The sequence below is a fragment of the Amblyraja radiata genome, chromosome 1, assembly GCF_010909765.2.
Source record: "Amblyraja radiata isolate CabotCenter1 chromosome 1, sAmbRad1.1.pri, whole genome shotgun sequence".
In the NCBI taxonomy this organism is placed as follows: Eukaryota; Metazoa; Chordata; class Chondrichthyes; order Rajiformes; family Rajidae; genus Amblyraja; species Amblyraja radiata.
Window position 1 is genome coordinate 25,004,895 of NC_045956.1, and position 17,683 is coordinate 25,022,577.

Here is a 17,683-nt window from a genome sequence, read left to right on the forward strand (position 1 = left end):
TGACAAAGTGCAATTATATTCAACTGGTTTTAATGGGTTTTCAAAATGTGTAGGAAGAAACTGCAGATGCCAGTTTACACCGAAGATAGACACAAATGCTGGAGTAACTCAGCGGGGCAGGCAGCATTTCTGAAGAAAAGGAATAGGTGACGTTTTGGGTCGAGACCCGTCTTCAGATTGAGAGTCGGGGAGAGGGAATCTAGAAATATGAAAAGGTACAGAACTATAGACCACTGTTGGCTGATGATGGAGGAGATGGTGACGAAGGGATATGAACAGTGTAACTAGCAGGACGACTAGTGTGGGGGGGCGGAATGGGGAGAGAAAGAGAGGTTACTTTAAATTAGGTAAATCAATATCAATACCACTGGGTGACTTAATGTCCATTAGAAACCTACTGACTCCCACAGCTATCTAGACTACACCTTCGCACCTTGCCTCCTACAAAGACTATTCCCTACTCCTAATTTATCTTTGCCCAAGATGAGGTGTTCCATACCAGGACATCCGAGATGTCCTCATGCTATAGGGAACGGGGGTTCCCCTCTCCCATCATAGATGAGGCCCTAACTCGTGTCTGCTTGGTATCCCATAGCTCTGCTCTTGCTCCCCCTCCACCCAGTTGCAACAGGGACCCCCCCCTTCCCTCACTTAGTCCTTGCCTTTCACCCCATCAGCTGTCGCATACAGCACATAATTCGACATTTTCGCCACCTCCAACGGGATCTCACCACTAGTCACATCTTCCCATCCCCATCCATTTTGGCTTTCCGCAACGACCATTCCCTCCACAACTCCCTGGTTCACTCATCTGTTCCCACCCAAACCATCCCATCCCCGGGTACTGTCCCGTGCAACCGCAGGAGGTGCAACACCTTCTTCCTTGACTCCATCCAGAGACCCCGACATTCCTTTCAGTTGAGGGAGAGGTTCACTTGCATCTCCTCCAACCTCGCCCACTGTATCGGTTGTTCTCAATGTGGACTCCTATATATCAGCAAGATCAGTTCCCCTGAACACCTATGCTCAGGCCTACGCCACCTGCCGGTTGCCAAACATTTTAACTCCCATTGCCGTACTTTCTGTTCTGGGCCTCCTCCACTGTCAAAAATGAGGCCACACACAAATTGGAGGAACAGCATCTCATAATTTGTTTGTGCAACTTACAACCGAGCAGAATGAATAACCCTTGCATACCCCCCCCCACTGCCCCACCCCACCCTAGTCGTCCTGCTAGTTTTTTAAAGATAAGGGTCAAAGTGATGCTGGAAAGTTATATTGTTCTAACTTTATTTTATACATTTGATTATATCAATAAGAGACACAGCTTTTCATTCATAGTTTTCTCAGCTTCATACTCTAGGCTGAATTCCTTGAACTTTCTGCTGCTTTGACTATCCCGAATACTCAAGTGTCAGTCCCTTAGTGAATCATTGCAACTATTGCATACTAGTCTCTTTAACTAGTCTGAGATTTTGTTGATCCACGTGCATCCTGGTTGGTATTGTTCAAAAGTGTGTGTTCTTATTGGCTTATCATTTTGATTTCTGCTCAGCATTTAAATTTTGTAACTACCAGATTCCGCATTCTTATTTCAATAAATCCATAAATTGTATTTCTTTTCAAATTCTAGCTATATGTAATGTACATTAATTACTTTGTCTCTGCTTTGATTGTTGCAGACCATGGACGAAATCTTAACATTTCAAGAGGCAACTGACTTATGCCGGATATATTGTGCACATGTTGCCATACTAATTCACTTACCATTGGTTAAACGGGCACAAAAGAAAATCAACTTCAAGTGGGTCAACCCAGTTTCAGATTTTCTACAGTTGGTAAGGCCAAGGACACATTTAATAGCCTTTAAAACAATGGTAAAAGTATTATAGTTGTTGATTATGAACTCTGGATTATGATCTGTAAAACACAAATGCAGGTACTTTTTTTGTTTGATTGGGCCATTTGGCCCATCCGGTCTGCCCCACCATTTGATCATGTCTGATCTATTTTTCCCTCAACCCCATTCTCCTGCCTTCTCGTAACCTTTGACACTCTTACTAATCAAGAACCTATCAAATGAATGCGAACATTGTGTTTGTCGCCTTTGCTACCGACTCAACTTGCAAATTAATCTTTTGGGAATCCTGCACTAGCACTCAAATCCCTTTGCACCTTCGATTTCTGAATCCCCCATTTAGAAAATAGTCCACGTGTTTATTCCTTCTACTGAATTGTATGACCCTACACTTTGATACGCTGTTCTCCATTTGTTGCTTCTTTGCCCACTCTCCCAACCTGTCCAAGTCCTTCTGCAGCCTTCCTGCTCCCCCAACACTCCCTACCCTCCAGCTACCTTTGTATCATCAAACATCCAACAAACATGGCCACAAAGACATCAACTCGATAATTCAGATAATTAACATGTAATGCGAAAGGTATCCCTGCAGAACAACACTCGTCATCGGCAGCCAACCAGAAATGGCCATTGGTTGCTTTCTGCCAGTTAGCCAATCTTCTATTCATAATAATAATAATAATAATAAATTTTATTTAATGGGCGCCTTTCAGACATCTCAAGGACACCTTACATAGTAATTGGAATAAAAACATATAATCGGAATAGAACAGGTAAAAAAGACATCACAGAGACACAAATTAAAAACAGAATTCAATCCAAAAACAGAAAATCAAAAACACAATGTGAAGAGGGAGCAGCGGCAGCCAAAGCGCGCCAGCGTCCACTCTCTCTTCACGGCAGCCATCTTTGACACAGACCTACAGGACTACAATTAGACAATTCATGCCAGTAACATGCCTCTAATATCATGGGCTCATATCTTGTTGCAGCTTCCCATGTGGCACCTTATCAAAGGCGTCTTAAAATCCAAGTGAGCAATGTCAACTAACTTGTTTTTTAACCTTCCTACAGATTTGTCAGTGGAGTTACATTTGCGATTTCCAGTGGTTCAATGTCCATGTCTGGAAATAAATATTTTTGTATCCTCTTTTATATTATTAGCTAGCTTAACTTCATGTTTCTTATTTTCTCCCCTTACTGCTTCTTAGTTGCCTTCTCTTGGTTTTTAACGTCTCTGTAAGGGTAGTAGGAGAAAGTCAACTTTATTTCTCCTGTAACCTACTATGAATCAAACAATCTGCGAGAGTGCCCATTAGATATCTGGCAGGCATATATTGATGTATTGAGCATTGTTCCTCTGAGGCTGCTGAATGGAGTGAAATGAGCCTAAACATGAGTGTGCTTGAAATGAAACGTTCTGTATTCTATTTGAACAGTTTAAGAAAAAATTGAAGGGTAACTTTGTTAAAATTGAAAATTATTTAAAATGATATTTAATCTTAATTTCTGAAATTTAATTTGCAGCAATATGTGAGTCAACATTTTGTTCTGAAAACCCTTGAAGTCACTCAAAATTGGAAAGGTGATATGGTGCATTTGTGTGACCTGAATGATACCATACTTTTAGCAAGAGTGGCTCTTTGCAGTGGGATGGTAGATAACACAGGTAATACTTGTATAATGAAAATTAATTCTGCTCTTGAACATCCTTACCTTAGTTATGACAGGATCTATAATTCATTTCTATATCCAAATTAGAGTTCCTTGTTATTGCACTTTTCTTTTTCACTTAAAAAAAAAGCAAAAAAAAAAGCATTTTTCCTCACCCAAGAGAAATAAAAAAATGGAGAAAGGCATAAATGCTGGAGAAACTCAGCGGGTGAGGCAGCATTTATGGAGTGAAGGAAATAGGCAATGTTTCGGGTCGGGACCCTTCTTCAGACTGATGTGAGAGTGGTGGGGGGCGGAGACAGTGGGCTGAGGGAGAGCTGAGAAGTGGAGGAGAAAGCAGGGGGGGGGAGGGGGGAGACAGTGGGCTGAGGGAGAGCTGAGAAGTGGAGGAGAAAGCAGGGACTACCTGAAATTAGAGGTCAATGTTCATACCACTGGGGTGTAAACTGCCCAAGCGAAATATGAGGTGCTGCTCCTCCAATTTACAGTGGTCCTCACTCTGGTCATGGAGGAGGCCCAGGACAGAAAGGTCAGATTCGGAATGGGAGGGGAGTTGAGTGCTGAGCCACCGGGAGATCAGGTAGGTTAATGCGAACCGAGCGGAGGTGTTGGGCGAAGCGATCGCCAAACCTACGCTTGGTCTCATCGATGTAGAGCAGCTGATACCTAGAGCAGCGGATACAATAAATGAGGTTGGAGGAGGTGCAGGTGGACCTGGAAAGACTGGGTCCTTGAATGGAGTCAAGGGGGGAGGTAAAGCAACAAGTGTTGCATTTCCTGCGGTTACAAGGGAAAGTGCCAGGAGAGGGAGTGGTTTGGGTGGGAAGGGACGAATTGACCAGGGAGTTACGGAGGGAGCGGTCTGCGGAAAGCAGACGGGAGGAGATGGGAAGATGTGGCCGGTGGTGGGATCCCGTTGGAGGAGACGAAAATTTCGAAGGATTATTTGTTGTAGGTGACGGCTGGTAGGGTGGAAGGTGAGGACAAGGGGGACTCTGCCCTTGCTACGAGTGTGGGTGATGGGGAGTGAGAGCTGAGTTAAGGGGTATAGAAGAGACCTTGGTGAGAGCCTCATCTATAGTAGAAGAGGGGAACCCCCGTTCCCTGAAGAATGAGGACGTCCCTGGTGTGGAACACCTCATCCTGGGTGCAGATTCGGCATAGACGGAGGAATTGGGGTAGGGGATGGAGTCATTACAGGAAGCAGGATGGGTAGAAGTGTAGTCCAGATAGCCATGGGTTTATAGTGGATGTCGGTCAGTAGTCTATCACCTGCGATGGAGATAGTGAGGCCGAGAAATGGTAGGGAAATGTCGGAAATGGTCCAGGTGTATTTGAGTGCCGGATGGAAGTTCGTGGTGAAATGGATCTATACCCCGTAACTCTGCTCCCGCTCCCCATCCCCCCACTCGTACCATTGGCAGAGTCCCCCTTGTCCGACATAGAACAGAGGGATCTAGGAGTGCAGGTACATAGTTCCTTGAAAGTGGCATCACAGGTAGATGAGGTGGTCAAGATGGCTTTTGGAACACTGGCCTTCATCAGTCAGGGTATTGAGTATACCTAGAGCACTACGTTCAGCTTTGGCCACATTGATAAAGGAAGGATATCATTAAGCTGGAAATAGTGCAAAGAATATGTACACGGATTTGCCAGAAGGGGCCTGAGATGTCGAGGTTGGACAGGCTACCGCTTTATTCCTTGAAACACAGGAGGCTGGGGTATTCTTATAGAGGTGTATACTCATAAGGGAATAGATTGGTCTTTTACCCAGGTTGGGGAATCAAAAACAAGATTACATATGTTTAAAGTAAGAGGAGCAAGTTTTAATATGACCCTGAAGGTTCACCTTTTCAGAGGATGGTGGGTAAATGGAACGAACTGCCAGAGGTAGTTGAGGCATATACTAGAACAGCATTTATAGACACTTGGACAGGTACATGGATAGGATTGTTTGGAGGAATTTAGGGTAAACATGGACAAATGGAACTAGCTTCGATGAAGCATCTTGGTCAGCATGGTCAAATTGGGATGAGGGGCCTTTGTCCATGCTTTGTGGCTCTGACATTTTTTTGCCGATATTTTACCTATTCAACCGTTTGATAATACTGACTGCAATCATATGTTGGAATTATACAATGTTATGACAGGATTATATTTATTGCAGTATGACGTGATATGCAATAGCCATGTAATGTTAAAAAATTATAAATATCAGAATGCAAAAAGATTTTGAGCTAGAATAAGGTGGAGGACATTTGCAATTTAATCAAGTGTTCTGAGTCAAATATGAAGAAGTGCTCCAAGATCCTTGTCTTAGCAGAATGAACATTATCATTGCAGAACAGTGCAACTCTGCTTTACAATGTCTTTCCCAGCATCAAAAGCTTATAGCCAAATAACAAGTGTACTCTTTTTAGATATTTGCTCTGGGACCGTATGTCTCGACAGGTCAGATCCCAATCCCTGTAATATGCGTGTCACTTGACATATTGTGCACGATTCTAAAATTCTACTGGCCAAAAATGGGTTGATGAGAGTGCTACTTCCCAGCATTTGCACGGGCAGAGCATGACCTGCTGATATATTTATTTTATGATACAAAATCTGAAAAATTAACAATAGTGGCAGCATTGATTCTGCCATCAACAAAAATATTTCTTGTTCACACAGAAGTAAGGCAGATATGTTTATGTACCAACAGAGTACTTGAGCTAACTGTAGTATAATTTGTTATATTAAATAGAATCCTGCTTTCAGTTTGGAGAAGTAATTGAAGAAGAATACAAAAAACTGTGGCAGACTCTGTCCAGTTTGACCCCTGATTATGATCTCGGGAAGGCATTTCCTTTACAAGCTACTTCAAAGATGATGGTGCAAGAAAATGAAAATGTACTGGCTGAAGGTAATTCAAGCTTGAGGTGTAATGTGTTAATAAAATTTTGTGATGTGTACATTTCTTCTGCTGGAATATATTTCTGCTGTGTAAGAGTACATTTGTTAGACCCTTACTGAAGGACAAAGAATTTGGAAGTAGAAACAATCAACATTGAAAGCTACCTTTGAGCGTTAAGTTGCAGAGCTTCATAAAGATTGAATGCAATCGATCAAAACTTTATTGTCATTTAGAAATACATCGATATATGCAATTCTAAATGAAATTCCGTTGCATTTGGCTCCCCGTGCAACACAAAAATAAACAGAAGGATAAAATGGATAAAAAGATAAAATAGATAATGGTGCGGCCCATTACATGACATTCAAGAGTCTGATGGCTCGTGGGAAGAAGCTGTTGCAAAACCTTGATGTTCTGCTCCTTGTGCTACGATATCTTTTGCCCGAGGGCAGCAGAGCGAACCGTCTAACATCGGTAGTGGGGAAACTACTAGAGTCAGTTATTAAAGATGGGATAGCAGCACATTTGGAAAGTGGTGAAATCATTGGACAAAGTCAGCATGGATTTACAAAAGGTAAATCATGTCTGACGAATCTTATAGAATTTTTCGAGGATGTAACTAGTAGCGTGGATAGGGGAGAACCAGTGGATGTGGTGTATCTGGACTTCCAGAAGGCTTGCGACAAGGTCCCACATAAGAGATTAGTATACAAACTTAAAGCACACGGCATTGGGGGTTCAGTATTGATGTGGATAGAGAACTGGCTGGCAAACAGGAAGCAAAGAGTAGGAGTAAACGGGTCCTTTTCACAATGGCAGGCAGTGACTAGTGGGGTACCGCAAGGCTCAGTGCTGGGACCCCAGCTATTTACAATATATATTAATGATCTGGGTGAGGGAATTGAAGGCAATATCTCCAAGTTTGTGGATGACACTAAGCTGGGGGGCAGTGTTAGCTGTGAGGAGGATGCTAGGAGACTGCAAGGTGACTTGGATAGGCTGGATGAGTGGGCAAATGTTTGGCAGATACAGTATAATGTGGATAAATGTGAGGTTATCCATTTTGGTGGCAAAAACAGGAAAGCAGACTATTATCTAAATGGTGGCCGACTAGGAAAAGGGGAGATGCAGCGAGACCTGGGTGTCATGGTACACCAGTCATTGAAAGTAGGCATGCAGGTGCAGCAGGCAGTGAAGAAAGCGAATGGTATGTTAGCTTTCATAGCAAAAGGATTTGAGTATAGGAGCAGGGAGGTTCTACTGCAGTTGTACAGGGTCTTGGTGAGACCACACCTGGAATATTGCGTACAGTTTTGGTCTCGAAATCTGAGGAAAGACATTATTGCCCTAGAGGGAGTGCAGAGAAGGTTCACCAGACTGATTCCTGGGATGTCAGGACTGTCTTATGAAGAAAGACTGGATAGACTTGGTTTATACTCTCTAGAATTTAGGAGATTGAGAGGGGATCTTATAGAAACTTATAAAATTCTTAAGGGGTTGGACAGGCTAGATGCAGGAAGATTGCTCCCGATGTTGGGGAAGTCCAGGACAAGGGGTCACAGCTTAAGGATAAGGGGGAAATCCTTTAAAACCGAGATGAGAAGAACTTTTTTCACACAGAGAATGGTGAATCTCTGGAACTCTCTGCCACAGAGGGTAGTCGAAGCCAGTTCATTGGCTATATTTAAGAGGGAGTTAGATGTGGCCCTTGTGGCTAAGGGGATCAGAGAGTATGGAGAGAAGGCAGGTACGGGATACTGAGTTGGGTGATCATATTGAATGGTTAATAGCTTGAAGCAGGCTCCAAGGGCCGAATGGCCTACTCCTGCACCTAATTTCTATGTTTCTATGAGATGTGTGGGGTCCTTTATAATACTGCTGGCCTTAGACAAGCAACGTTTGCTCGCAATGTCCCCGATTGAGGGGAGAGAAGTCCCGATGATTTTTTTTCAGCCGTCCTCACAGGGACACAAACCCATCACTTTGTGTCCTTTTGGCAATGCTTTATGAGGCTTGTGGGTGAGCACACTGAATGAATTAAAAATTAGCATTGGGTCTACTGCTGAAGTATCCTCGATGTAGTGTAGAGATTCTTTTCTAATTCGTGATCTCTGTTACCATCCAGTGATTAATCCAATACCATTGTGTCTTCTGGTGGAAGAACTTATACATTTGGGTGTTTGTGAGAAAAAAGGAAGATTTGTCATTTGGCATGAGATTCCTGATATGAATACCAGGCAACAGTAATGTCCAATCACTTTGAAATTCAATGGCTTTATTTACTGCTGCTATTAAGATTGTGTCGCCTCTGTTGTCAAGAAACATATCTGAACCTGTCACACATGCACGTGCTGGCAGTGCACAATTCCAACAGTATTTAACTTATTGATCCTTCAACCAGTCTTGATCACGTTTACACGCTTTATAAGATGCACTATAGTAACTTATCAGGATTTCTTTGAATGACCAGGGTAGCAGTGGCATGGGAACACTATTATCTGCAAATTGCTTATGTTGTACATCACATTGACTTGAAAATATTGCTGTTTATTTGCTGGGTCAAAATCTTTCGACTGTATCCAATAACAGTCAGAACTGACTGCCATTTGACAGTCAGAACCCTTTTCCCCAATGTGAAAATGTTCAAAACTAGAGAGCATCATTTTAAGCCAAGAGGTAGGGTCAGTTTAATGGAGATGTGTGGGGCTACAGAGGTGAGGCCTGGAATGCCAGGAGTGGTGGGGGAGACCGATATAATGGTAGTGTTTAAGAGGCTTTTGGATAGGCACATAGAGGTACAGGGAATAGAGGGATATGAATTGCGTACAGGCAGATGAGATTGGTTTAACTTGGCATCCTGTTCGGAACAGACATTGTGGGTTGAAGGGCATGTTACTATGCTGCACTGTTCTATGTTTGTTCTAATCATCTTTTAAGGAACACCTTTACAACAATGACTGGAGTAATCCACGAAGGCATTTGGTTATGTCTTTATTTAGGACTGGTTGGTTAGACGTTGTGCTGATATGGGCAATCTCCATGAGTATGAGTAAAGGGATAAAAACTTTCAATTAATAATTTAATCCAAACCATGGGGTACTATAACTATTTCTGGTACATTTTTAAAGGTGCATTGGAGATTATCCCTGAAGTTGGTTTGATCCCTGTCAACATTACTATGGTTGAGGAATATGCTGGAAATATTTTTAAAGAATATCCTACATTAAGCAGGTAAGAGCTATTTTATTCGTATTCTGCTCTTTATCAGTACAATATGTGAGATATGCTATAGTGGTAAATGTATTTGTCAAATGTAAATAGGCTTATGCTGATTTCTTTTTTTCATGTAGTCTCATACAGCATGGAAACTTGTATTTTGTCTAGTATTTTGCAACAACTTATTTTGGAACAAATTAACTTTTTTTTTGGCAATTTAGTGACAGTTCAGTGGTTACAGCTCTTTCTGAGAACAAAGAATTTGATAACCTCGTAGACTGGTGTCCTGATAAAGGACTCAGTGATGATTACGAGAGGACCCGTTCATCAGGATTTGGTAAGAATTTTGATATCTTTGTGCAAAGCAATTAAAAAAACAAACAAAAAAAAACTTCTATCTAATAATAATAATAATAATATATTTTATTGTCATTGCACATCAGTGCAACAAGATTTGGTATGCAGCTTCTAACCATCTGACCATCTGAGAGAGACAGTCCAGGTGGGATGGGGGGCACTCAGCAGGGCCGGTTCAGAGCCGCTATAGCTCTGGGAATTAAGCTGTTTCTGAGTCTGGAGGTTATGCCTCTCATAACATTAAACACCTCCCATCGGGTCTTCCCCTCAGCTCTGACGCTCCAGAGCAAACAGACCAAGTTTATCCAATCTCTCTATAGTTAATATTCTCTAATCCAGGCAGCATTTTGGTAAAGCTCTTCCACACCCTCTCAAGTCTCGTACAATGTAACGACCAGAACTGCACACAATTCTTCAAATATGGCATAACATAACTTTGACATAGCTGCAACACGACTTCCTGACTTCTATATTCATCAGATAAAGTCATGTACACCATATGTTTTCTTTCCCACCTTATCCATCTGTGTTGCCACTTTCAAGGAGACAGATTTGCGCCCAAAGATACCTGTTAACACCTTTGGTGTCCTGTCATTCAGTGCATACTGTTCCCTAACACTTGACCTCCCATACCGCAGCACCTCGTACATATCCAGATGAAATGGCACCCGTCAATCCTGACCCAATTTCCAGCTAGTCCGTATCCAGTTGAATCCCTTGGCAATCTCCCTCAATATCCATATCTCTGCTCATTTATTGTCCAGTCTACCAGGTCACCTGATCCTAAGTGCCATAATCTTCTAGATCAGTCAACCAAGAGGGAGTTTGACAGCTTTCTAAAATCTATGCATAGGACATCACTGCTCTACTCCGTCAATTTTCTTTTTCACCTCCTTTCAAAAAAAAAAAAAATAATGTCTTCAAACTTGACGGAACTGTCCTGCAGAAAGCCATACTGACAAATCCTCGTAGGTTTATGGTTTTTCAGATGCAAGTAGGTCCTGTCTCTAAGATTATTCTCCAATAATTTCCCGACCACTGATGTACGGCTCATAGGCCTAATATTTCCGAGTTAATTTCCTATGTCCTTAAACAAAAGAACGATGTTGGCTGTTATCTAGTCTTTCCCATCCCCACTCCTTTCCTCTTTCCATAGAGACCACTCCCCTCAACACCATGGTCCACTCATCCATTCTCACCGAAACCAACCCATCCAAGGTATTTTCTCCTGCAACTACAGGATATGTAACACCCGTCCCTACAGCACATCCCTCACATCCAAGATTGATACAAAATGCTGGAGTAACTGGATAGAAGGAATGGGTGACGTTTCGGGTTGAGACCCTTGTTCAGATCCATCCCTCGCATCTATCCAGGGACTCAAGCAGCTCTTCCATGTGAGCCAAAAGGTCACATGCACCACCTTTAACCTCATCAGTGCTCCATTAACGCCAGAGATACCAAGATTAGACTGGGTGACTGTTTCGCCAAACACCTATGCTCGGTCTGTCTTGGCTTGCTGGATCTCCTAGGTGCTAACCATTTTAACTTCCTTTCCTCTTCCCATTTCTGTACTGACCTTTCTGTCTGGAATCTTCTCCTTTGCCAATGAGGCCACATACAAACTGGATTAAAGGCACCTTGAATTCTGCTTGTGCAGCTTATAACCCATCAGTCTGGAGAAGGGTCTTGACCTAAAACATCACCTATTCCTTCTTGCCAGAGATGCTATGCTGCCTGTCCCGCTGTTACTCCAGCATTTTGTGTCTATCTTAGTATGAATATTGAATTCCCCCACACCCATTTCTCCCACTATCCTGCTCCTATTTCCCCTTCCCCAATCCTCTTCCACCTATATACATTGCGCTAACTTCAAATTTCACTTTTCCTGCATCCTTTTTTGTCCTTTAACCTCTAGCATGATCCACCGACTTCCAATTAAAAAAAACCTTCACCTGTGGCCACCTATCTTTGACAGACTTTGTCCAACTCTTTTCCAGCATTCTCCCTCTTACTATGATCAATGAGAAAAAGGGTCCCGATCCGAAATGTCATCTATCCACATGCTCTAGCGATACTGCCCAGATCACTGAGTTACTCCAGCGTCCCTTTTTTTCTAAACCAACATCTGCAGTTATCTGTGCCCACAAGGCAGATGTGAACTTTCCCATATACAGGAAACTCCCAATCTATGTTCCCAGCTCATGGCTAATAATGTTACAATTAACCTTTCCTCGTTTTAGCGCCCGCCTTCATGCATGGTCCAATCTTAGGTTTACCTACAACTGTCTGAACTTATTATGATCACTGTTCCCAAAATCTTCTCACTTGCAACTTCAATCATCTGGCCAGGCTAAATTCCCAATACAAGGTCTTATCTGGTCCCTTCCTTAGTGCATTATCTACATACTGAATCAGGAAACCTCCTTAGATGCACCTGACAAATTCTGCCCCAATAAACCTCCAGGACGAAGGAAGTCCCAGTCAATATTGAGGAGCTTAACGATGCTCATTATAATTGTCCTGTTGCTTTTGCATCTTTCAATCATCTGTCTTCATTTTTTTCCCTATTCCCCTGCTGGCCATTATTATGCCTCTGGTCATAGAGATTGCACTTTTCACATTCTTGAGCTCTACTAATATTGTCTCGCTGGATGTTTTTGTTTCCTCACAATGTAATCTCTTAATTAATGTCTTGTCTTTATTCATTTCTGATCTAACTTTAATCTCTTTTTTTTCCCTCTGCACTACACAGTTGAAAAAACGAATGATCCCTGGGTCAGAAAACGAATGCTTAGAAATTATCAGAAGCTCGTCCGTTTCCACAGATTTTATGGATCGACTCTCGAGGGAAACATAACAAAGAACATTATCACCAATGTGCAAGGGGCTATCACTGTAGCACCAAAAGCTGCTAGTGTCATAAGTGGGAAAAGCAAAAAGATACCTGTGAGTTATTAATGTTTTTTTTATTTTTGTGAATTTTTATATCATCGTGTGGGGAATGATTCTTGGAAATGCTTTTTATTTGTTCTAACATTGGGTTTTATGATGCCCCAATAGTTTTGTTTTGTTATTAGACAGAGTGGTGTGTTTTGAGCATAAAATGTTATACTTCTGATGCAGGTAGTACCTTTTATAATTCACTAGTTCCATTTCTTTAGTTATGCGAGGCATATGAAAAATATAGGCATGTAGTTGTGACTTTGATTTATGGTGTATGGTTTTCTGGCCATTATCAGTGAAGAATTAGGCAGTCTGATCTCTGTTGTGTAATTTGATGCATGTCTTTGTTAAGAAAATGAGTGTGCTGGGTTACAAAATGTATTTCAACATGATGTTGCAGTGCATTGCGAATCACCTTTCAGACCGTGAAACAATGAAGTACCAGTGGAATAATTAAGCAATATTTGCATGCTTAAGCTGGTTTGAAAACCAATTAATTATTTTTGAAGTGCAGTTCTTTCAATATAGGAAATATAGCAGCAGTTTCTGGCAGCAAACATTAGTATCATGTTCTTCAAATTGTAATTTACAATTTTGTAATTTATTATTTACAATGGTCGAAAAGGATTTATGCCTTCTTTCATCTGGAAAAACTGATGCAATCTACATGTGTATGCCTCCTTTAGTTAAGTAACTTCAAAATAGTTCTTGGCAGTATGAGCAGGTAATGTTTTTTGTTGGGAATAGGTTGAACTAAAAGTGGGCTAAACATTTTCTTTCCACAGCCCAAGAAGAAAGCTGATTTAATTGCAGAAGAAAACACAAGAAAAAAGAAAGAGAAGGAAGATGTGAAGCAAAGGGACCAATGGAGTTTAATTTCGAAAAGCATTATGAAAATGATTCAAGAGAACTTTGACCAAGGAATTAAAAAGCTTGATGAGTTTCTGAAAAAATGCTCGGGTGATTCTGTGAAGTTGATCGCAGAAATGGATGTTCTGGAAAACAGCTTTAAAATTTGGGTTGAACATTGCCAAATGACAGGTGTGCAGATTTGTTTGCGTTTTTTAGTGCAATTTATGGATAAATGAAATGTTGCAAAAATAGAGCAAAAAATTAACATCTGGAAGAACTTTGAGTCGGGCAGCAACTGTGGAGGCTAAGGGCAGGTCACTGTTTTTATTTTCAAACACTGCATCATTAGTGAGTGTATAGGGAAGGTGGCTAATATATAGATATGAAAGAGGGGGGTGAGATGGAGGCTGGTAGATGATGGGTAGTGTCCAGTTAATGGGCAGATTGAGCCAGGTACGGGACGGAGTTTGTTGAGAGGGTGGTAGGTGATATGCTGAAACATTAAAAAGGAAAACTAATATGCCAGCAGGAGGTTACACATCCAATCAAATAGACAGGCAGGTGGGTGGAGGGGGTGGGGTGGCTCTGCTGGTAAGGAATGAAATTCAATCCTTAGCAAGAGATGACAGGATCAGAAGATGTTGGGGTAGAGCTTGGAAACTGCAAGGGTAAAACGATCCTGATGGGAGTTATATACTGGCCTCCAATGGTAACCAAGAAATATAATCAGCGTGAAGGCAATGTTACGGAGGTCATGAAGAATTTCAATATGCAGGTAGACCATAATAAGATACAATTAAACCTACAGTTGAGAGGGAGAAGATGAAATCAGATGTGTTATTATTATTCTTTCCCTCTCAACCCCATTCTCCTACCTTCTCCCCATAACCTTTGACACCCTTACTAATCAAAAAATTCTCAATCTTCGCTTTAAAAATATCTAATGACTTGTCCTCCACCGCCGTCTGTGGCAATGGACTTATCCTCCACCACAATCTGTGGCAATGATATTCATAGATTCACCACCTTCTGACAAAAATTCTTCATCTCCTTTCTAAAGGTATGTCCTTTTATTCTGATTCTCTGCTCTCTGGTCTTAGACTCTCCCACTAGTGGAAACATCCTCCCCACATCCATTCTATCCAGGCTTTTCACTATTCGTTAATTTTCAATGAGATCTCCCCCCTTATCCTTCTAAACTCTAGCAAGTACAGGTCCAGAGCCATCAAATGCTCATGCTTTAACCCAATCATCCTTGGGATCGTTCATGTAAACTTCTGGACCCTCTCTAATACCAGTGCATCCTTCCTCAGATATGCTCTCAATACTTCAAATAAGATCTGACCAGAGGCTTTTAAGCATTACATCCCTGTTTTTTATATTCTAGTCCTCTTGTAATCCCTGCAAACATTGTATTTGCCTTCTTTGCTACTAATTCAACTTGCAAAATAACCTTTTGGGAATCCTGTACCAGCACTCCCAAGTCCCTTTGCACCTCTTATTTCTGAATCCTCTCCCCATTTAGAAAATAGTTACGCGTGTATTCCTACTATCAATGCGCATAACTGCACAATTTACTACGCTATATTCCATTTGCCACTTCTTAACCCACTCTCCCAACCTGTCCAAGCCCTTCACCCCAGTTCCTGCTTTCACTACATTACCTGCCCCTTCACCCATCTTCGTATCATCCGACTTGGACAAAGTTTAACTATCTTGGATGTTGACACATGTTCGGTTTGTTGATTAAAATTCCTAACTCTGTTCAAAAAATTTGTTCCATTGGCTTTGCAAATAGACATGAATATATGTGGGATGAGGAACTACCATTGAATAATCCAGATTTAGTTCCAGAGTTTCCATTAAATTACGGTAATTTAAAACCAATATATGAATAGAATCTGAATGGCTATCTTAATGATTGATCTTTGTTTCTTTAGACAGCACAAAGAAAAACAACGTTATTGCAGGTCGTGTGATGAAAAGGATTCATACTATCTTGGATAAGTATGAAAAGCAGGTGGATAAAAGCCAACTGAAACAAATTGCTACTTACCTCAAAGAGCTTGGATTTAATAAATTAGCACAAACTCTCCCAGAAATTGAACAGGTGAAATGACTTTTAAAACTTTATCTGCTTTATAATTTGCTAATTGTACTCACTTTCATATAATGACTCTTTACTGACAAAAGTTGAACACTTTGCCTGTAAAACTGTTGCCATTGGCCTGAGATCATCATGATGGTGATCTATCCGTTTCCTGTACCCATTGTTGTGAATTTTCAGGAATTTGTATTGACTTTGCCATGGTTATTAATGACCTGTTCTTTGGGTTCATGGATTGCTGTGTAGAAATGTACCACACTTATTTATTCTGTTAACATGTCAGGGTGGAGAGATGGGGGTGAAAGGAGGAGAGTCGGTGGCAGATATTTTCTGGAAGTATTGGATTATAGTTTGTCTTGTGTCAAATGCTACTTCAAGTTTTTAAAGTTTGAAATAATTAAAACTTATCATCCCTTAAGTCAAGAACTATTAACTAGAATTTATATTTATCTATGTGCAAATATACATCAGTATTTGCATATACCTTTTAGAAATTGACTGAAGTTATCTGCCCTCGAATACTTAAAGCTATTTCTGTTAAATACTGTCTCAGTCTGACTGGGGGTGCTGTCCTGTGCACGGGTGCCCAGCCAGCAGCTGTCTGTCTTTTCATCTTTTTATTTTTTATTTTAGTTAGTTAAGTGTTTTGTTTGGAGGTCTAGACTTTTTTATGTGGGGGGTGGGGGGGGGGGGGAAAGGGGGAAACTATCTTTCAGGGTCCCTACCTGGTCGGAGAGGCAGCTTTTCTCCGGGCTGCAGCTTCGACCCGTCCTCGCGGCCTACCAGCGGGCCTGGAGCGGCGTTTCCTGTCGGGGGACCGCCCAGAACCTCGGCTTTGGCGGCGGCACAGCGCTGGAGCGCTATCGCGGAGCGTGCGATGCCTTCCTCGGGTCGCCGCGCTGGAGCTCCGGTGAGTTGAAGATCGCTGAGGAAAACATCGCGGAGCTGCGGGACTGTGGAGCGACCAGCTGCGGGTGGCGGTGCTGACTTTACACCGGGAGCCTGGGATCTCTAGATGAGATCGCCAGTGGTGGAGCTCCAACCGGCGCGGCCTTGTTGGCTTCGGAAGCCGCGGCCTCCAGTGCGGAAGCGGCCATTCCAGGGTTCCCAAGCCGCTGAGAGGACTCTCCCGACGCCGGAGCAACATCACCCGGCGAGAACGGCCTGGAACATCGGGCCTCCGTAGAGGCAACTGTGGAGGCCTCAATGGGCCCGACTATGGGTGAACTGGGGTTGGGGACTGGACTTTGTGCCTTCCCTCATAATGGGAACCATTGTGGGGGGATGTTCTTTATGTTTAAAACTCTTATTAATGTTATGTCTGTATTCCTTCTTTATGTGCTGCAAAATGGCAAGAAGCATTTCACTTCACTACACCTAAGTGTATGAATGTGACCAATAAAATACCTTTGACTTTAGTGCATAAATCCACCTTGGCGTACAGTACCAAGCTATGTAAACAGTCATTTTAGATTTGATTTGGTGTTGCGTGCACAAGGATACATCTGGCGATACTAGAGACATGCTAAATCTCAGTTCCAAATCAGTGATTTTTGCCCAATGTGCTTTTTGAATGTTACATAGAAAAGAGGGGGTACCATTTGGTCCTTCCACCTTGTTTTGCCACTCATTACATTCATGTCTACTGATGTATTCCTAGCTTATCCCGATATCCCTTGAATTCTTTCTCATAGTTATACAGCCCCCTCAGCCCAACGCCTATGTCAACCAACATGCCCAACATACACTAGTCCAATCTGGCCCACATCCCTCTAGA

At 42.1% G+C, this 17,683-nt stretch overlaps 1 protein-coding gene across 1 annotated transcript in view; it reads left to right on the plus strand.

Moving 5' to 3' along the window:
• The window catches only part of LOC116971830 (probable ATP-dependent RNA helicase DDX60), an 82,697-nt gene that overhangs the window by 10,519 nt on the left and 54,495 nt on the right, over positions 1–17,683 (plus strand). The window contains exons 7-14 of the mRNA XM_033018966.1: positions 1,683–1,838; positions 3,386–3,527; positions 6,279–6,437; positions 9,557–9,659; positions 9,866–9,981; positions 12,757–12,950; positions 13,733–13,988; positions 15,740–15,909. Of these exons, the coding sequence (XP_032874857.1) occupies positions 1,683–1,838; positions 3,386–3,527; positions 6,279–6,437; positions 9,557–9,659; positions 9,866–9,981; positions 12,757–12,950; positions 13,733–13,988; positions 15,740–15,909 (1,296 nt within the window). The remainder of the gene's footprint in view (positions 1–1,682; positions 1,839–3,385; positions 3,528–6,278; positions 6,438–9,556; positions 9,660–9,865; positions 9,982–12,756; positions 12,951–13,732; positions 13,989–15,739; positions 15,910–17,683) is intronic.